We start from the raw sequence: 21103 nt of genomic DNA, 5'->3' as shown, positions 1-21103 counted from the left end.
GCAGTGCAGAGTTGCTGTCTGTGAGGGAAGTGACGGAGGGCCCTGGGCAGTCCTAGGGCCCTGCTGGGCTTGTGCCTGGAGGGGGGGGTCTGCACTCCTCGGTCTTGCAGGCTCCTGGCCTGGTGCTGCTGCCAGCCGGAAGGACAGTGACTTCCAGAGGAAATGCATATTGATCCTGCTCTCAGCCTCCGGTGGCGGCCTCTCCCAACCCAGCTCTTCCCTCCTGAGCCTGCGGCACGGAGGTTTTGGGTGGGGGGAGGTCACTGCTATCTGAAGAAGGCTAAGGCTACTTCTGAGGCTGGTTCTGAACCTGGGCCGGGGTGCCCCTGGGGTCAGGAGACTCCAGACAAAAGTCCTGACAATGGGAGCTACCTCCCCAGTCCCCCAAACTGGGAGATGTCCTGCAGCAGCTGTGGGATTGTACTGGGGGTGGAGACCTGAGCAGTTTTAACTCCAAAGCACAGTATCGTCGGGCCTGTCAGTGGCCTCAGTTCCCCCATGAATGCCCTGGCCCCCCAACCCCAGGGTTTCCCCACATCACACCCATCCCTGCTGTGAGGCCTCACTCCCCTCTGGCCAATTCTTTATTTTGGGCCACTCCCTTCTTCCCAGTTATCTCTCTCCTGAAGGCCTAGCCCATGTTGGGCTCCCCAGCCCTGTCTCTGCATTGGGTGGCCCCCGCCCCTCCTCTGTCCTCAGCCCCCTCCGCCCTTCCCCCATTGAGGCTGTAATATCCGTTTCACGATTTGGGGGCTGAGTTGCTATAACAACAGACGGCGATTGTGTTGTGAAGAGCAGCTTGCTCCTGTGCCGCCTGCCTCCTGTACTGCCTCCATCCCTGCAGCCCAGCCGGCTCCTCTCCTTACCACCCTCCAGTTCCAGTCTGGCCTCTTCCTGGGTGTGTGTGTGTGTATGCATATGTATGTCCAGGTCTGCCCCACCGGGGATGTGATGTGTACCTGTCTTTTCATGATTGCATGTGTCTGAATTTGGTGTCTGGGCTTCGAGTTGTATGTGTCCGTGTGCATGTGTGTGCATGGACATGCATGCTGTATTTGCTGTGTTCTCCTCCCCCATGTGTCCCCACTGGCCCGTGCACACGGGAGAAGGGCATGTGCTCAGCACATCACTCAAGTGTCCACATTGAGTGGGTGCCTGTGTGTGGTGTGTGTGTGTGGGGTGTGTCTTGAAGTGGCAGGTCCCAAATGCTTAGGCGGTCTGAACCTTGGACCTTGCAGAGAGATGGAGAGACGTCCCTGTAGGCAGGAGGGGCAGGGAGGTGCAGCAGCTGCCCGGTGACCTTTTCTGCCCTTGATGGGCAAAGCTGGAAGTGGGGACAGGAGACAACTGCTCATCCTACCTCCCTCCCTGCCCAGCCTCCTCTGTAAGGGTCTGAGTCTGTCTCTGTGAGCCATTGCACCTGTCTGTCTATGCCCTGATGCCTGGGTGGACAAGATTTGTGTGTGTGTGTGTGTGTGTGTGTAGGCTGCAGAAAGAGGAACAGTAGAGGAGGGGCAGGAAAGTGGGCTGTGGGGTCAGAGAGGCGATTTTGCATCTATAGGCCCTGACTCAGCAGTTCTATTCTGTGGCTCCTTCAGTGGCCTTGGTGGGGATGCTCTGAGGGTCTCTTCAAGGTCAGAGTGGGCCCTAAGCCTGGGACCTGGCTCAGGGATCACCCTTCTTAACTTCTAGGAAGCACTTCTTGCAGCCTGGGTCCCCCTCTTACCCCTTCACAGGCTGGGGAAGGAGGTTCCCTCTGCCGGGGGGTTGGTGTCCACATGAATCCACTCAGTAATTGACCACTCTTGGCAAATTGCCTGGGTAGGGGTGCAGGATGATTGTGGGGAGGTCCCCTAGGTGCACCTGTTCTGGGCATGCATTTGCCTGTGTAGGTCCCTGTGTGCACAAGCAGTATGTGCTTCCTGTGGGTGCATGACCATGGCAGGGCATTTCTGCAGGTGTTCTTGTGTGTCTCTGGGAATGCCCAGTGTTCACAGATAGGTGTGCATGGCTGTGAGCTCCCCGATGTGGATGCATTGGTGTTGAATGTGAGTGTTCTTGCACGTTGCTCTGGCTAAGGAAGTGCCAACTACCACCAGCCATGCAGATCACAGACCCTGCAATAGAAATCAGGGTCCTGGAGTGAGCTGGTAGAATGGTCTGGCACGTTTGTGTGATACACACACACACACATGCACACTCTCTCTCTCACTGCTTCATTCAGCAGCCCAGTGACCAACCTTGGGATACGTACACTAGGTATCAGGTGCACCATTTATTGGCAGAGTAAGTGAAGGGTGTCTCCCCAGCCCCCCATACTCATATACACGCACAGTGATGCATGTGCTCTTACAGGAAAGACCTGTGCTCCCCAGTACCACTCTAACTCTGAAACTCGGTGGCTGCTGCCAAGTGCCCTCAGTCACCAGGCATGTGCAGCCGCAACCCCACCCCCACCCCCACACCTACTCTTACCCCTGCCCAGGGCTGCTCCAGGCAGAACTGGGAGTCTGGCCTCAAACTCTGGGATTCCCATGAGGCAGGACTGGGAAACCCCAAGTTCCTAGGTCTACCCCCACCCCATCTCTGCCTTTCCTTCCCCTATTGCCTCCGTCTTTATCCCAGCAAAGCCCCTCCCTCTTAAGTTCTGGGGATTCCAAGCCAGGGGCCATCCGGACGGTGGGAGGCGGGGGCCAGGCTACCGGCTGAAAAGAACCCTCGGCTGGAAAAAACCCCCAGCAGCCGCGGACCCACCGGATTCCCCTTCTCTAGGCTCCTCGCAGCCCGGGCCCGCCCCTGGGCGTAGCCAGCAGAGGGCGCTGTGGTCCAGGCCCCGCACCAGCCTGGCTCCCGCGGCACCCCGAGTAGGGGTCTCTCCTTCGGCTCGTCCCAGCCCCTGCGCGCAGCAGACCCACTGGCCGTGGGGGGAGGGTGCGGGACCTAAGGCACCCGACCCAATGGGCGAGGGGCGAGGGTGCCTGTGTTCCCAGAAAAGACACTGAGGCCGGGTTGGGGGTCCGCCTGGTTGGGGGCCCGGGCGCCCGAGAACCTCGAGAGGCTGGGAGGAGCGCGGGTGCCGCGGGTCCAGGACTCCTGGGTCCCGCACAGGGCAGGGAGTGGGGCTGTGGAGCTGCCGGACTGGCGGCTTGTGCGCCCTTGCATTGGCTGCGCTGCTCGTCCGTCAGCGCAGCCTGGCCCAATGCGCGCGTCTCGGGGGCGGGCACTGGTGCTGATGCTGCCGTCAGTCGGTGTTGCAGGGATGCGGCGGCGGGAGCAGCCGCCCTGACTCGCGGAGCATCCTCCTCGGAGAGGCACCGCGGCGGGGCGGGCGGGCGGGGACGCGGCGGGGAGTGAGAGAAGCGCGAGGCGGCAGACACCGCTAACCCCGGCTCTGCCACCCGCCGGAGACGGGGCGGCCCTGTGGCTCTGCTACCCACCCTCCAGCTCCTGACGCCCCGAGAACCAGGTACAGGAGGGGGGGCTGCGGTGGAGACGGGCGGGGGGCGGGAGCCGATCGGGGGAGGGGAGCGGATCGGAGGGGGCGGGGGGGAGGCAGGACAGATGAATTGGGGGGCGGGGGCGCCGCGCTGAGAGGGCTGGCCGGGTGACAGCGAGGAGGGAAAGCCGCTGGGGGCTTGGGGGTCGGAGGCTCCCTGTGGAAGGGGCACTGGCCCTGAGCTGGGGAGAATGGAGAGGAGTAGGAGGGAGGGTCGTTGGGGGAAGGGATGGGGAGAGAAGGAGGGGCACCCAGAGGACTGTGAGGGGGTTCTAAAGGGGGGTCCCCAGTCTGTGCTAGCCCCAGAGGCTGGAAGCAGCGCCGGGCCAGAGGGGCTCTTGTGTTCTGGAGGGTATGCAGGGTAGAAACCAGCGAGGAACTGGGCTTCGTGGGAGGAAAGGAGAGGGGGCTGGAGAGGAGAGAGAAGAGAAGTGGAGAGGGAAGGAGAGGGGCCAGGCCAAGGGCTTCGTTCAGGGGGGACCCACTGAAGACCAGGCTTTCCTGGGGGATGGGAGCCAAGGGGAGAAGAGGTTATTGGGAGAGAGCAGAGGGGAATGTGCCAAGGTGCTCCAGGCAGAGATGGGTCTGTGCTGGTGGAGAGCTCAGAAAGATGGGGTCTGAGGGAGAGGAGCGGAAGCTTGCGGGGGAAGGCTGGGGGTGATGAGAGAGGGAGACTGGGAAATCAGTAGGAGGGGGCTTTCCTGGGGTGGGAATGCGCTGGGGGTGGTGACAGGGTTCTGGTCAGAGTGCTACAGGGGGAGAGGAAGCTGCAGGGCTCTGGGCTTGCTCCCCCACCCCTAAAGAGGAGGGGGTCATTTCTCATGTCCCAGTCTCCTCCCCCAGCTGAAGCAGCAGTCTTCCCTGGGGTCTTTGGGTTGGGGTATGAGCCCTTCAACCCTTTATGGGCTTTTGGGGGCACAATTGGCTTTGGGGTGCTGTTGTCTCCTTTACTCTCACCCCCCTCCTGGGTCTTGGGAGAGGGCATTTGATGCCTCATTGAGCTAGCAAGGGCTGGGAGGGGGCTTTTTCTTGGTGTCTGGAGGTGAAAGAGGAGGCTGTCCAGCTGGAATAATGAAATAGATTTTTAGGGGTTGGGTCTTGGGTCCCCAGTCCCTGGGGCTTCCAGAAACCCCTGTTTTTGAATGTATGGGGGGTGGGCTTCTCTCCTCTTCCATTCATTCTTATCCTTCCTTCTTGTCCACCTTCCCAGTGTCTGGGTGTTCGTTTTGGGGGAGGGTGGACATTAGGTCTTACTTTCTCTGTCTTCTGCCAGAGAAGGAGAAAGAAAGAAGGGAAAAAGAAGGAGAAGGGGAGGGAGGTCTGCGGTCTGCAAACTGTGAGGTCTTCTATTTTGTGGGTGCTTCAGCCCCTCAGTCCCTAGCTCCTCCTGCTTCCAGGGATGGCTCCAGGAATGCTGGCATCTGAGGTGTGGCTGGATCTTTCAGGAGACAGGGGAGAAGGGTTTGTCTGGGAGGGCTCTTCATTTGTGCTAGAGGAAGTGTTCTCAGACCCATCCTGCCCTCAGATCCACAGGGGTGGGTGGGAGGGACCAACAAGCCATGGCTGCTGGGCAGTTCTTTCCAAGAGCCCTGCCCTCTCCTGGTGTCTTGGCCTGGGCTGAATCCATATGACAGTGGAGTTCTGAGAGGAGGGGCTGGGTGCTCCAGTGGCTGGTGGGGACAGTTCTTTCCTTCCAGGCTCAGTCACTACCGAGGTCCAGCTGCTCCCTCCTGCCTGCCCTTGCCAGTGACACAGACACTCTTGACACTGATACACATGCTCGGTGGCACCCACCCAGACACACACCTACACAGGCACACACACCTGCGTACACAATACACCTCCCGGCAGCATACCACCCACACTTCCCACCCAGAGAGGCTGCCACCTTGTGCTTGCCTCCTTGAGACCTCCCCCAGGAGCCTTGCTGTCATGTACACAACACACATACACAGCCCCTATGTGCATCCAAGGGTGAGGGCACTGCCAGCCCCCATCCAACCACTCACCTCCCAGGCTCACAGCCATCACAGGCACACCTGTGCTTCTTCCATATAGACCTTCAGTGCCTGCAGCCTGCTCTCTCCTCCTGGACACACCATCCGTCCTCCGTCTACACAGCACGTGTGCACATCCTCCCAGACACACCAGCCCCTGCCCCCCAGCAAGCTCATCCTGAAGTACCACGTGCATGTCTGCCAGGGTGCTGAGCACTTTGCCCCTGGCCTTTGTGTGTGCACACCAGCACACGTTTGCTAACACTCTTTTTGCCTTGGCGCACCCTCAAACCTCTCTTCTACTTTCTCTCTCTCACTCTCTTATCTGTGTACCTTCAGCCCAGGCCCTCCTACCCATCCTGGCCACAACCATGACCCTTCCCAGTGGAGTCCAGCCCCCAGCATCAATCTTCAGGTACAGGGGCACCCACACCTGCCTGTGCGCTGGAGACACTCTCCTTTCAGTCGCAGCTCCCAAGCCCAGCCCCCACAGAGATGCCCCAAGAGAGTGTGTCCTCACATGCCACCCACCCTGCTGCTCCATCTGTCAGTGCAGCTCCCCCGCCCCGCCCCTGCCACACTGACTGGCCTGTGGGCTTTCGGAGGCTCATTCAACAAATAGTCTGGTGCACACCTTCAGGCGTGGGTGTGGCACCTTCTTATCATTTACTAAGCTGCTTCCCCACTGCTGCCATCATTGTTTGGGATGGTGGGGTGAGAGTGAGGCTGCATGGACTCCGCTGTGCTCCTCAGTGTCGTCACCTGTAAAATGGGATCCTCATCCCTATCTAATGGGATGTTTCAAGGGCTCACTGAGAGGAGAGTGATGGGAATGATAGTAGTAACAAGCATATTTCTTGGGTACATACTGTGTGGCTGGCCTGTGTGAATCACTCTGTAAACCTTACTTTGTCTGATGTGTTTGTCAGGCACAGAGAAGGCCCCAGTGGATGGTAGCTATTTTTATAGCCATTATCATAACCTTCCCTGCACACACACGCATGCACACACACACCTGTCACAGATACCTTTAGGAACATTCCCAGGCACCTCGTGCTTACTCACAAGGCGGCCCCTGGAAGTCTTCACTTCCTGGAAGTGCACCCCTCTGCATCACTGGGGTGCACCCACCCAGGCTGCTGTGCCCCAGCTGTATACAGCATAGGTATGCTTGGTGCTTACCCCTCCCACTGCCCCCCCATGCTCCCACGCACCTGTCCTCTGGCCCCCACTCCGAGTCATTCCATTGCACCTCCGTCCCCAGCCCACCTGCTTCCCCAGCTCCACCAGCCGGCAGTAGCCTTGTCCGATGCACCCTGAGCTACCAGCTCCTGGGCCCAGCCTGCTCCGTGCTTCTCTCTGTGACATAGAGAGCTGCTTGGGGACCCACAGACATACCCACTCATGCCCAGCCCACCCTGGCACCGGACTCTGACTTATCTTTAGACCTGTTTGTTCCTCCTCCTGCCCTCCGAGTCAGGGCAAGGTGCCCAGCAGAGTGGAGGAGGACACCAGGGCTTGGGATTAGACAACCAATCTGAATCCCAGTTCCACCATTTACAATTTGTGGGACCTTGGGTGGGTCCCTTCTCCCCTCTGAGTGTCTGTTTCCTCATCCGTAAAAGAGGCAGTGAGAATCCTTCTCTTGCCCTGGTGAGGATCAAAGGAAACACTAGGTGCTCGTACTGCTGCCAACCGGAAAAGGCTGAGATGAGAAGTTTTTAAAGTAATTATTAATATGACACACTTTTTTCACACGCTAGTCTATGCCAGGCACTGTACTAAGTGCTTTATGTATGTGAATTCTAATTTTGCAACACGATTATTATCTCTCTTTTATACATAAAGAAACTGAAGCACAGAGAGGCTGATGAACTTACCAAAGGTCACACGGCTAGATAGGGGTAGAGCTGGCATTTGGACCCAGGCTTTAGAGCCAGTGCCGCTAACCACTGCACTGTCTTGTTTCTGCTGCTGCTGAGGTGGCGACTGGGTCGGACAGGCATGGTGTCTTCCCTTGTTTGTGCTGGATCATCACGGCTGGAAGGAAGGGGCAGGGAGGACAGGGAGGTAGGAACTGTTTACCATCTGCCAATCCTGCCTGGGGTTTCAGAGGGGATAGGGGACCCTCCAAAAAACATTCTGCATCTGAAAAGAACCTCAAGGGTCAAGCAGTCTGCTGTCTCCTTCCATATGATCCAAAAGCTCCCCCATGCCGAGCATCTCTGAGCAGCAGTCATCCGGTCTCACCTCGAACACCTCCACAGACGGGGAACTTACCACCCCCTGAGGCAGCCTACTCCACTGTTGGATGCTTTAGATTGCCAGCAAGTTTCTCTTTAGCCTGAGCCAAAATCTCCCCCCTTTGCACGCACTTCTCCCACCTGTCCATGGGCTGCCTTCTGGGGCCACCAGAATGTGTGTAAACCCAGCTCTTCCTCCCTGGTGCCTGGAGGAGGCCCCTGCTGTCTCACTCCCAGCTGGCATGAGAGGATGCTGGCGTGAGGAGAGGAGAGCCAGAGGGAGGCCGGCATTCCCATGGCTGGAGGTGTGTGTATGGGCGTGTGTTTGTGTGTGTGGGTATTCACAGAGAGGGGGCTGTGTGGATATGGGGAGAGGGCCCTGGCCAGAGGCTCTGCTCGGGTGGGCATGGACCACCTCACCCCAGAATTTGCATCCATTTGCATACTTGCCTCTGGTGGTGTGGGGCTGAGGCCTTTGGCCAGGCGGAAGGGCCCAGGTCTAGGTCAGCAAGTGCAATGGGAAGTGCCTGGAATGGAAGGCCAGCGACCTTGGTTCTAGTCTTGCTTTTCTATGTAATCCCAGGCCAGTCACTGTCCCTCTCTGAGAATCAGTTTCCACATCAGGAAAAAAGGAGAAGATGAACGCCATGAGCTCTGAGGTCTCTGTCTCCAGTCCCAGGAGTGGGCTTTAGAGTGGGGCACCTGAGAGAGCCGTGTCCCTGTGAAGGCCAGATCAGAGGAAGGTGAGCTCTGAGCCACAGACACAGGCGTAAACGAAATGCCTTGGAGCCAGCACAGTCTACCTGCACTGTGGCCTCAGGCGAGTAAACTCATCGTTTTGAGCTCAGCTTCCTAGTCTGTAAGCCTGAGTCACAAAACTACCTCCTAGAAGCTGAAGGATTGATAAGACAGTGCACATGGGGTCCAGCCTGGTGTCTGATGCTGAGGGAGCCCAAAGCTGACAGCCTAGAGGCTTCAGTGGCACTGGCCTAGCCATGGGAAGATGAGGAGGAAGCTCTGGCCTAGGAGGACCTGGGAAGAGTTATCGGGAGAGGGTAATGTTGGGGAGTGGAGGCAGAAGTCCTGAGGGCAGCTTAGCCACTCCTGGCCCCTCTCACTCCAGCTTTGGGCACTACTGGCCCAAGGCTGCTGAGTCTGTCTGTGGGTGGGGGCAGCACTAGGAAGCTGACTGGGTGCGGAATCCCAGGATTACTCAGGAGGTCAGCTTCCCAGAGGTGTGGTGACTCTGGGCCAGCAGTGGCTGGCAGTGTGCACTCCATTGACGTCGGTGAGCAGGCAGGTACCCCAGGGCCACTCTGGCTGTGTCCCTGCACTGGCAATGGGCAATAGAAGAAGAAAAGTGGGCCTGGGGGCAGTACTTGGACACTGTAGGTGCAGGGGGCCTCCTCTGCACTGCATGAACCTGGGGAGGAGCTGTTGCCTTGTCCAACTCCAGGGGACACTGTTTACTTGATGTGGTTGTGTGAGGCAATGGCCCTGGCCTGTGGGGAGAAGACCTCTGGAGAAAGGGTTGCTGCTGAGTTCCAGGAGCTGAGGAGGGGTGATGGAGCATCCTAAGGCAGCAGGAACCCTTGTGTTCTGGGAGAAGGATGGGTTGGAGGCTGGGTCGGCAGCAGCTTGGGTCTGGGGCGGGGGAGGCACAGGGAGGGGAAAGGTTCGGGGGGGGGAAAAGCATGTTTCCTGGACACTGGGTGGGGAAATGGAAATGACCCAGGTGTCTGCTGGCTCACTCCTCCTGGGGCCATCTCTGCCTTGCAAGCGCGAAGCCACCCCAAGGGTCTGTGGGTCCCTAGGGAGAGAAGACTCAGGGAATGCTGGGGCTTCCTCTTGGTCTACCCCGCATTCCCTGCGCCCCTGGCAGCCTGGCTGGCCTGTGCTGCAGAGCTATGGGCTGCAGGGAGAATGAGTAATGAGCCTTGAGGGGCTGCAGGCCCAGACCCTGCTTCTGACCCTCCCTGGAGGCACTGCATCAGCCCAGCCTCTGCTCCTGAACAGGCTCACAGAAGCCTGCCTGCACTGCACCCCCTCCCACTCTCCCTCCATAGGGACCCGTACAGCCTCCCCATCCTGGACTCTCACATACTTTGCTCCCCTCCCACTCCACCCAGGTAACATTCCCTTTGGCTCTCAGGATCCAGGTGTCTGCCTTCCAGCTTCTGGCAGCCTCCCACCATCTTTCACTCTATCGGTCCTCCCCCACTTCCTGCATGGAGGGAGACCCTGCCCCTAGCCTTTCTCACAGAACCCATCTGCCATCTCCCTAGAGGGTGGTGGATATGACCATGGCAGGGGACTGGGCTGGGGGTGGGGCAGGCGAAGGAAAGAATCACTCCTGTTCTGAGCTTAGGGGTGAGTGGACAGCAGCACGAAATCCTATTCCCTCCGCCAGCAGAAATCGATAGCTAATTAATTCCCTCCCCAAAATAGTGTCCGGAGGTGGGGGTGGGTGCTAGGAGAGGAGCAGACAGAGGCTAGGCCAGGCCAGACTGAGATGGAGACCCTAGCAGGGAGGGAGGGAGAGAGGGAGGCTGGTCACTATTCTGGCCATAGAGCTGTGCCTTTGCTGAGGGTCTCTGGCTACCCCTTCTGGAGAAGAGGGGGAGCATAGACCTTTCCCTCCCCTGATGCCTGAGGGGCCCCCTCCCCTGCCCTGGGCTGGGGATGTGTGTGTGTGTGGGGGGGGGGGTGAGGGCGTCAATCAGGCTGGGAGCAGGTGCTGCATTTAATTTGATTGGCTAATTAGCCTGCACATGTTAATTATCTCCATTACCCAATGAGAAGAGGCAGTGGCAAAGCTATATATAACCCGACAGTGTTTGTAAGGAGTGGGGGCTGTTTGCCTGGATCTCCTCCCCACTGTTCTGGCAGGGGCAGTCCTTAGAGGGGCACTGGGGCAGGACATTCAGGTCCCCATTGGAGCCTTGAAGGATTGGTAGGGCAGCAGTCTCAGGAGCAGAATGGCAGGACCCGAGGTCTGAGCTTTTTGGGCCTCTTGGAGATGGCTCCCCCAGCGCTCCCGATGGCCTGCTGAAGCTTTTCTGCCCCATCTTCCTCTGCACACGTGTCACTTTCCAGGCGCCCCCTCACTATGCTTTTTAGGGGGTCCCTTGTTTCCTCCCACATAGCTCTTCAGCTCCTCACTGCACCCCTGGAACCCTCCCCTCCCGAAGCCAGCCCTCTCGTTGTCTTGTGGCTTCTCACCTACACCTGTGGCTGTCCTGTGTTTATCTATTTCCTCCCCACAGGACAGGGCCATTGCCTCACACATCCACATCAAGGTCACACGGCAGGGCACCCGCTAACTGCCTGTGTGACCTTGGGCAAGTCCCCAGACCTCTTTACCTGGGTTTCCCCAGTAGTTAATCAGAATAATGGGACTTCTCAGAGTGATTAAGAAAAATGACATTTGTAAAAAGCTCAGCACCCAGGGCTCTGACAAATGCTGTTTGGATTTGGAATTTAATTTTCTGTCTTTTCTTTCATTTCTCCCCACTAGGCCACCTTTCTCTTCCATTACTCTTCCATCTCTGTCACTTTTCAGGCACTTCCTCTCCTTTCTTTTTCTCTCCTTCCCTGCTTCAGTCTTTCACTGTGTCTTCCTAACCATTAGTCCCAACCTGCTTCTCTCCCAGGCTTCTCCCCACCTCCTTCCCTCCCTCCCTCCCCAAAATAAAATCAATGCAATATTCAGGAGGGTTGTTGGATATAAATAATTACGACTTGGAGTTTAACGAGATGCAAATTCCCCTCCCCGGCGTGGGGTATAAATTGCTCTCTGACAGCCCGTTACAAGGGTAATCATTTCAGAAAGGCAATTTTATGCAAATGAGCCTGCCTGCCTCCTGGTGGCTCCCCCAATCTTGGTGAGGGGGGCAGAGGGAACTGAGGGGTGATGAGAGCCCAGGTAGTGGGGCCAGTCCTGAGGCTGAGGACTGGGAGCTGGAAGTTGAGGATGACAGACATTTAGCTTCAGAAAGGACCTGGGCTGGTGAGCAGTGGGGCTGGGGTCTGGGAAGGGATGAACGTGGTTTTGGGGGAACTAGAAACACAGAATTGGATGCCCGTGTCCCTGCTTGGATGGGGAGGGCATGAGGTCTGGGTATCTGGGTCCTGGCTGCTTCTCTCCCTTGTCCCCTTCCCAGTCTGGTTACTACCCTATGATACCATTGACGAATTGGCATCTAATTAATCCCAATGTATTATTTAGCAACTTCATTATCCAGTATGAAGAGCTGATGAGAGGAACGGTGGCTGGTGGTGGGAGCCAGGCCTAGAGGTTGGGCGGTTCGGAGAAGGGGCTGGGGTCACCAGGCGGAGCAGAGTTCCTGGGCCTAGCCCAAAGAGCTGGCCTTGGTCCTGACACCCGGGTCTTTTGAGAGGGTGAGGCCGCGGGCGGCTGGTTTGGGCTCCTACCGGGCTCGAACATGTCACCTCTCTGCTGTCCACATCTCGAACCACTGCTGCCCCTACTGCGCGCCATCTCTCCCAAGTGCTGGCCCCCAGACTCCGTGTCTTTTGCCTCGGGACCCTCTCCAGGTCAGGGCCTCTCTAAGTTCCGCAGGGAAACAGTCGGGTGCCTGCTGGTATGAGGGGGGAGCCCAGCACCGACCGCCCCTTGGAGCCCCTCATTAACCCCTTCCTCTCCGTTCTCCCGTAGGCATCCTTCCCCGCTCCTTCGTCGGAGCCCGCGGCGGGGGAGGGGCGCTGCCGCCGCCGCCCGAGGGAAGCCGGCGCCTGGGCCTCTGCGCGCCTCGCCCCGCAGCCGGGCACATGGCACTGTGAGCCGGCGAGGGAGCCCCGCTCGTCGCGGGGAACGCCCGGCCCCCTCCCGCCCCATGCGCCCGCGGCTCTGAAGCCTGAGCGGGGGCCGGGGGCCGGGCGGGGCCGGGGCCACCGGAGGTATGGCGCTCGGGAGCCGGTGGCGGCCGCCACCGCCGCCGCCACCGCCGCTGCTGCTGCTGCTGCTGCTGGTACTGGCGGCGCGCGCCCACGGCCTGGAGTTCGGCGGCGGCCCAGGGCAGTGGGCTCGCTACGCGCGCTGGGCGGGCGCGGCGAGCAGCGGCGAGCTCAGCTTCAGCCTGCGCACCAACGCCACGCGCGCGCTGCTGCTCTACCTGGACGACGGCGGCGACTGCGACTTCCTGGAGCTGCTGCTGGTGGACGGGCGCCTGCGGCTGCGCTTCACACTCTCCTGCGCCGAGCCGGCCACGCTGCAGCTGGACACGCCGGTGGCCGACGACCGCTGGCACATGGTGCTGCTAACCCGCGACGCACGCCGGACGGCGCTGGCGGTGGACGGCGAGGCCCGCGCCGCCGAGGTGCGCTCCAAGCGGCGCGAGATGCAGGTGGCCAGCGACCTGTTCGTGGGCGGCATCCCGCCCGACGTGCGCCTCTCGGCGCTCACGCTGAGCACCGTCAAGTACGAGCCGCCCTTCCGCGGCCTCTTGGCCAACCTGAAGCTGGGCGAGCGGCCCCCCGCGCTGCTGGGCAGCCAGGGCCTGCGCGGCGCCGCCGCCGACCCGCTGTGCGCGCCCGCGCGCAACCCTTGCGCCAATGGCGGCCTCTGCACCGTGCTGGCCCCCGGCGAGGTGGGCTGCGACTGCAGCCACACGGGCTTCGGCGGCAAGTTCTGCAGCGAAGGTGAGCCCCGGGGAGTGGCCGCCGGCGCGTGGGCGTGGGGGTGAGTCCCCGGGGCGCCCTGTGGGGGTCGGGGCCTGCGGGGGTGCCTGAGGCCGGGGGGCTAGGCGCGAGGGCTTGTGAGTGGGTGCGAGCGCGCCAGGGTGGCGGGGACGCGTGTCCGGGCGAGGGCGCGTGGTGTTGGCGGTGGGCGGGGCGAGCGGGCGTGGCAGGCGCGGGCGTGGTCAGCGTGAGTCCTGAGGCGACCTGTGGGCAGCCCGTGTGGTCGGGTTCTGAAGGGGGTGCTGAGAGTGGGGTGCATGAGGCCCCGTGGGCCTGGTAGGTGAGGGGCTGTGAGGCGCTGGTGAAGGTTTGTGGGTGAGGTCTGCGTGGACGGGGCCTGTTAGAGGCAGTGGGCGGGGACCATGAGGACCCTGAAGGACAGTGGGTGGGGCTATGACACAGGGGGCGGGACCTCGCATGAGGCCGTGAGGGACTGTGAGTGGGGCCGGCGTGGAAGGCCAGTGTGGGTGGAGCCTACGAGACAGGAGGAGGGGCCCTGGAACGCCAGTGTGGGCGGGGCCTACGAGACTGGGGCTTGACCCCGTGTGAGACCGTCGAGGACCGAGTGGCGCCTGTGTGGAAGGCCGGTGTGGTCAGGGCCTACAAGACGGGGGGCGGGGCCCCGCGTGAGACCGTGAGGGGCTTGAATGGGGCCCGTGTGGAAAGGCCAGTGTGGGCGGGGCCTACGAGACAGGGGGCGGGACCGTGTGGCGGGGCCTTCGGAAAGGGGGCGTGGTCGACAGTGGGCGGCAGTCTGTGAAGATCCGCCAGCGAAGCGCGGGAAACGCGGCCTGGACAAGCACAGAGGGATGAGGGCCTAGGTGCGAGGACGCTGAGTGTGAGGAGAACGGCCCGATGGTGATTCCGGGGCAGGCGAGGGAGAATGGGGATTGAGAGGCTGTGGGCAGGAAGCGAGTGCTGCATTTTCACCGCAGAATCCTCAGAGCGCCTCGGAGAGTAAAGGGAAAACGAGGGAGAGGGTGGCTGAGGCTTCTCAGGTTCCTGACGAGGAGTGGACAGTTTGGGTGAGGGGCAGAGATGGCGGGTAAGTGTCTCCCGATGACAGACCGGGCGTGGAGCCCCTGAGAACCTCGGGTTTGGTGGGAGATTGCTGGGCTGGGCAGGGCGGGGTGGGAGCCTGGGCTGTGGGGCTGAATATGGAATGGCGCTTGGCAGGGAGGCTCGCCGGAGGGAGGGGTCCGGCCAGCACCCCAGTGCCCGAGGCGGAGGCCCAGAGTCTGGCCAAGAGGGTGAAGTGGTGAAGGGCGGGCTGTGGCGTCAGGGGGCTGAGGGGAGGAGGGACTTGGAGGAGCCTCTTCCACTAGCGTCTGGCTGGGCGGTGGGGAGGGGGTCCCCCAGCGCGCCTCTCCACCCTGCTTCCCGTGTGTGCCTCAGGCCTCTAGGAGCTGTGGGCCACTCCCCTTGTCCCTCTGGTAGCTGTGGGCCACTCCCCTTGTCCCTCTGGGAGCTGTGGGCCACTCCCCTTGTCCCTCTGGGAGCTGTGGGCCACTCCCCTTGTCCCTCTGGGAGCTGTGGGCCACTCCCCTTGTCCCTCTGGGAGCTGTGGGCCACTCCCCTTGTCCCTCTGGGAGCTGTGGGCCACTCCCCTTGTCCCTCTGGGAGCTGTGGGCCACTCCCCTTGTCCCTCTGGGAGCTGTGGGCCACTCCCCTTGTCCCTCTGGGAGCTGTGGGCCACTCCCCTTGTCCCTCTGGGAGCTGTGGGCCACTCCCCTTGTCCCTCTAGATGCTGTGGGCCACTCCCCTTGTCCCTCTGGGAGCTGTGGGCCACTCCCCTTGTCCCTCAGGGAGCTGTGGGCCACTCCCCTTGTCCCTCAGGGAGCTGTGGGCCACTCCCCTTGTCCCTCAGGGAGCTGTGGGCCACTCCCCTTGTCCCTCTAGATGCTGTGGGCCACTCCCCTTGTCCCTCTAGATGCTGTGGGCCACTCCCCTTGTCCCTCTGGGAGCTGTGGGCCACTCCCCTTGTCCCTCTGGGAGCTGTGGGCCACTCCCCTTGTCCCTCTAGATGCTGTGGGCCACTCCCCTTGTCCCTCTGGGAGCTGTGGGCCACTCCCCTTGTCCCTCTGGGAGCTGTGGGCCACTCCCCTTGTCCCTCTGGGAGCTGTGGGCCACTCCCCTTGTCCCTCTAGATGCTGTGGGCCACTCCCCTTGTCCCTCTGGGAGCTGTGGGCCACTCCCCTTGTCCCTCTAGATGCTGTTGGCCACTCCCCTTGTCTCTCTGGGAGCTGTGGGCCACTCCGCTTGTCCCTCTGGGAGCTGTGGGCCACTCAGCAGTTTCGTGTGTGTGCCTGCCCTCCCAGAGGCGGAGGCTTTTGAGGGAGCGTGTGCATGTGCACGTGTGCACCTGCAAAACGAACGTGGCCCGGGACTGCATTGGGGATAGGTGTCCTGTGGCTGGTGCCTGTGGACAGCTGTGGGAGGGGCCCACCCTGCAGGTGAGGCCCTGGGTGTGGGAAGCCTGCACTTTGGAGAGTCGTTTGCCATCAGATCTGTAGTTGTGATCGCCAAATACATCCGAGAGGTCTGGGGATTGTTTTCATGGGGTAATTGGTACAAGGTTGTGGGATATGTCATCAGGAACTGTGCATATTAAGTTAAGCTGACACATTCTCACCCTTTCTCCAAGGAGTTCAGGTGTTTCCTAAACTGTGAAATTCTGTGTCTGTGTGTTTGCCTGTGTGTAGAGGCCGGCAGTATGGCATTGTGTATTTGCTGTGTGAATGGCTCTGTTTGAATAGCAGTGTTTGTAGACAGGAGCCTAGTGCCTAGTAGAGTGAGTAGTTCCCAAGCATGAGGGTGTCTGCTCATGTGCCTGTGTTTTAACGCAAGGCCTCAGTAAGACAGCTGGAATGTATGAGGACTTTTTCTTTCCAGAACCTTAATTTGATCCGCTGGTTCCTCTGCCTTTCTCCCAAAACCTGCCTATGAGAGCAGGATGAACCATCCCTCTAATTTGATGAAGGGAGAGTTCGAGCTCAAGGTGCATGCTTCTGAATATGGGTTGTATGGTTGTGTGTTTAAGATGTGTTTGGGTAACTGTGTGAGAGAGATGAATGTGTGTATAATATGGCTTGGTGAATGTTTGTGTCAGCGGTGGTGAAGCTGTGAGAGATGGTTGAATATGTGTATCTGATGCATTTTATGTGCACGCATGTGTGTGCGTGTGTATGTGTGTGTGTGTGTGTGAGAGAGAGAGATTCATGTAAGAAAAGGGAACGTGAGCCAAGTGGAGTGGTTCACGCCTTTAATCCCAGCGCTTTGGGAGGCTGAAGCAGGCAGATCACTTGAGGTTAGGAGTTTGAGACCAGCCTAGCCAACATGGTGATACCCTGTCTGTACTAAAAATACAAAAACCAGCCGGGTGTGATGGCACATGCCTGTAACCCCTGCTACTCGGGAAGCTGAGGCAGGAGAATCACTTGAACCTGGGAGGTGGAGGTTGTAATGAGCTGAGATGGTGCCACTGCATTCCAGCCTGGGCAACAGAGCAAGACTCCATCTCAAAAAGAAAAGAAAAGAAAAGGGAAAGTGGGTGCCAGCTGGTAGGGGCAGGGTTGCCTGTGTATATGTGGTGTGTGTGTGACATGTTGTGGTATCTGTTGAGAGAGCAGTGCTTTGTGGTAAAATGGGAGGGTTGTATCTTTATTCATTTCTGTATTCCCAGCACCTAATCTGGTACTAGGCACTTAGTGGGTGTTTGATAAAGATTTGTGGAATGAATGGAGAGATATTAATAAGTAATTGAGAGAATAAAGGCTTGGGGCAAAGCTGTATGTACATATGAAAACATGTATGTGTATATTTTCAGATATATGTTGTGGGTAGTCATGGGGGTTGTAAGCACTGATTGCATCTGGAGATGACAGGCACAGCAGCAACCCTACTGCTTCCCTTCTTTTCTCTCCCCACTCTGCAACCTCATTTCTTTTTCTATTTGTTCCTTATTTCCTAGGTAGCTTTTATAATATCCTGTGCTCATGATACGTCGAGTACTTTCTCATCCAGTCAAGGAGGAAAGGCATGGGCTCCCACTGTTGGGTATTGGGATGGGGAAGGAAGACTTTATTTTTATTTATTTATTTATTTTTTTGAGACGGAGTTTCGCTCTTGTTACCCAGACTGGAGTTCAATGGCGCGATCTCGGCTCACTGCAACCTCCGCCTCCTGGGTCCAGGCAATTCTCCTGCCTCAGCCTCCTAGCTGGGATTACAGGCATGTGCCACCATGCCCAACTAATTTTTTTTTTTTTTTTGTATTTTTAGTAGAGACGGGGTTTCACCATGTTGACCAGGATGGTCTCGATCTCTTGACCTCGTGATCCACCCACCTTGGCCTCCCAAAGTGCTGGGATTACAGGCTTGAGCCACCGTGCCTGGCTGGGGAAGGAAGACTTTAAGGGGAATAGGCCTGACTCTTGATCTTTGAGACTGCTCTAGGGGTCAGAATCCTCAGGCTTCCCTGGAGTTACAGTCACTCATCATTTGCTGTGAATGGTTTCCAACTCTTTCTGAGATTGAAGACATTTTTAAAAGTCAGTAATTCACATTACCCCTTCCAAAGTAGTTATTTTTGTATCTGTTTAGTGTGAGTATAAATGACTCAAAGCTACTGTGAGTTTGGAAAAGCCTTTAGATGCCTTTGATGTTATATTTGCCATTGTGGTTAATAAAATATACATTAGAAAAATGGTTTTAGCTTTATATGCAAGATGTTTCAATCTGCCTTCATGTTTGATGTGCATACGGATTTGTGTATCCTTTGGAATCCCTCCTGCTTTCCCAGGGTCTGGGCTTACCCATTGACGGAGAACCTCCATGCTAGGAAATTTGCTTTTTTCCCCTCTCTCTCTCAGGGATCTGGCCATGCATAATTGAAGACAGAGCTCAGCAGGGGTGGCCGAGTCTGTCTACTGTTGCTGATTGTCTGCCAAAGCTGGGATAGAGTAGACTGGGATCTTGCCATGATTTGCATGTCAGTGCTTCCTCATGTCACCTGTGTGTGTGGAGAAGGGGCTGAAAAGTGATCAAAGAGGAAGGGATGTGCAGGCATGTGTGTGAGACCTCAGGTGGAGTGATGGTGCAGGTGTTTAGGACAGCGTGTCAGGCATATACTATTTGCTCAGGAGAAAAATAGGACACTAGTAATGTGTGTGCTTGCAGAGAGGTTGACACACATGTCTCATGTGTGTTTTGTGTTTGTTGGTGATTTAATTCCACAGGTAGTTATCAAGGCCTCCTTTGTGATAGGCTGTGTGTTGGGGGCTGCAGTGGAGTCAGAGATGAACAAGATGGACTCTGTGAGTTGACTGTTAAATTTAGGAAGCAGATAAAAAAGCTGTCCAGTGTGTTGTTAAGAGACTCTGTAGCTGGGCACGGTGGCTCACACCTGTAATCCCAGCACTTTGAGAGGCCAAGGTGGGTGGATCACCTGAGGTCAGGAGTTCTAGACCAGCCTGACCAATATGATGAAACCCAGTCTCTACTTAAAATATGAACATTAGCCAGGTGTGGTGGTGCGCTGCTGTAATCCCAGCTACTTGGGAGGCTGAGAAAGGAGAATTGCTTGAACTTGGGAGGCAGAGGTTGCAATGAGCTGAGATCGCACCATTGCACCCCAGCCTGGGCAACAAAGAGCAAAACTGTGTCTCAAAAGAGAGAGATTCTGCATCCAGACTGTGACTTTATACTTAAACTCTCTCTGTTCTTTATGTATAAAATGGGGATACACATGCCTATCTCATAGGTTTGTTGTAAGAATTAAATGAGCATCTGCTACATAAAATTAGTGATGAGTAAATGGCAGTTTTTATTACAAGCAAAGTGTAGGGGAGGTGGGTGGATCACAAGGTCAAGAGATTGAGACCATCCTGGTCAACATGGTGAAACCCTGTCTCTACTAAAAATACAAAAAATTAGCTGGGCATGGTGGTGCGTGCCTGTAATCCCAGCTACTCAGGAGGCTGAGGCAGGAGAATTGCTTGAACCCAGGAGGCAGAGGTTGCAGTGAGCCGAGATGGCGCCATTGCACTCCAGCCTGGGTAACAAGAGCGAAACTCTGTCTCAAAAAAAAAAAAAAGCAAAGTGTAGGGGAAAGTTTACAAGTATGAAATGCATGCTGTTTACAATTGGCCTCGAACATTGATTAATAAGCTTGGTTGGGGAAGGTCATTTGAAGCAAAGGAACTGGTATGAGCAAAGGCATGGAAGTGGAGAAATATACATTGTATCTGTAGAGGGCACCAAGAAGTATAGGGAGAATAGTAGAACCTAAAGCAGGAGAAGCAGGTTGAGGCCAGGTCTTGGTGATCTGGCTTAAATTATTTCACTCACATTGAATGCTGATGGGGTACAGTGTATTGGTAAATGGAGCCACAAAAGAATTTTGAGCAGGTAAACGGATAAGATAAGAGCTGTACTTAGGGAGCTGGGAGTAAAGACAGAATTATGTAGTGAAGAAATCAGTTGGGAGATAGGTCGGGCAAGAGATATTGAGACCCTGAGCCTTGGTTGTCTTGGGGAGTGGCAAGGAAGGGTGGTGGCAGTTGTGGTGGCAGTGATTGAAGGCCATTGCTGAGACTGAAACTGTAGGATTCTTCCTCTTGGATGTGGAGTGGGAGGAGAGGGTTCAGAGATGATGAAGTTTCAGATCTGCACGGTTGGAAGGTTGGTGGAGGGGTGAGAGGAAAGGGGAGTGCCAGGAAGGGAACAGTCTTGCCACAATAGATCATGCTTGTGTTAAGTAGTGGTGCCTCTTGACATTCCAGGTGATTGGGAATGTGAGACCAGAGCTTTGGGTTGAAGGTGAGGCTGCAGATGGAGCCATGTGTGTATATAGTATTTGAAGCTCTGCGATCAGATGAAGTGGCCAAGGAGAAGGTGAGGAAAATTGAGCCAAAGACTTCAGAGGAGCAGACGGCTGGGAGGAGGAGGAAGAGTAGTAGTGGCTGCAGACTCAGCAAAGGAGCAATTAGAACACAGAGAATTAGATGGTAAGGTTAAAGGAGGAGAGAGGGGGTATTTGCAGCCATTGAACATTTGCTGGGTGTCTTCGATGTTTTATCCCATTTAGTCCTCATGATCCCACATGAGGATAACTTTTTCCATTTTACAGAGGGTCAAAGAGAGGCTGAGAGGTGTAAGGAGCTGGAATCTGAGCCCTGAGCTGACTCAAGAGCCTATCGCTCCCTACCTGTCTCCATGCTGCCTCCTGAAAGGAGAGCTAGTCAGTTGTTCCATTGATTGCCTGCATTTGGTTTGTTGGGGCTATTTAGGGTTAAGATTTTATCACAAACCAGTAACTACCTTAAATTCCTTGGGCCACAGCTTCTCCCTTAAGCCAGTGTGTGCTGAGGGTGTTCCTGTGTTCTGTCAGTCAGCTGTCCCAGCACAGAGAAAGGAGAATGGAGATGGATCAAGAAAATCTCAGTTTTCCAAGCCCTTGGAAAGGAACTCATCCCAGAGAGCAAAGCATTATCCCACTAAAACACACAACTAACCCACATTTAACGCATTTCAGATGGAAATCTCTTCATTATGTGTTACACACCTCTCTGCCTCTGTAAGCATAATAGCTGGAATGTGATTTAAGTTTTTTCAGATGTCTCAAGGTGGTCGTGATTCCCCTCAGGTATTATGCCAAACTGTCATGCA

The 21103-nt window shown here is 57.0% G+C and overlaps 1 protein-coding gene across 46 annotated transcripts in view; it reads left to right on the top strand.

The window, feature by feature from the left end:
- Positions 1 to 3243: 3243 nt before the first annotated feature.
- The window catches only part of NRXN2 (neurexin 2), a 115084-nt gene continuing 97224 nt past the window's right edge, over positions 3244 to 21103 (top strand). For 28 of the 46 annotated variants that reach the window (XM_078341300.1, XM_078341299.1, XM_078341313.1 and 25 more), the window contains exon 1: positions 12452 to 13397. In XM_078341300.1, the coding sequence (XP_078197426.1) occupies positions 12659 to 13397 (739 nt within the window). In that variant the 5' untranslated portion in view covers positions 12452 to 12658. Of the gene's footprint in view, positions 3467 to 12414; positions 13398 to 14187; positions 14295 to 14459; positions 14482 to 21103 lie in introns of those variants that run through there. The other 18 variants (XM_078341314.1, XM_054241030.2, XM_035263154.3 and 15 more) reach the window with 4 other exon arrangements.

Source organism: Callithrix jacchus, chromosome 10 (genome assembly GCF_049354715.1).
Source record: "Callithrix jacchus isolate 240 chromosome 10, calJac240_pri, whole genome shotgun sequence".
Taxonomy (NCBI): Eukaryota; Metazoa; Chordata; class Mammalia; order Primates; family Cebidae; genus Callithrix; species Callithrix jacchus.
Note: the sequence above shows the minus strand (reverse complement) of the source record. Positions and strands in the feature narration are given on the sequence as shown.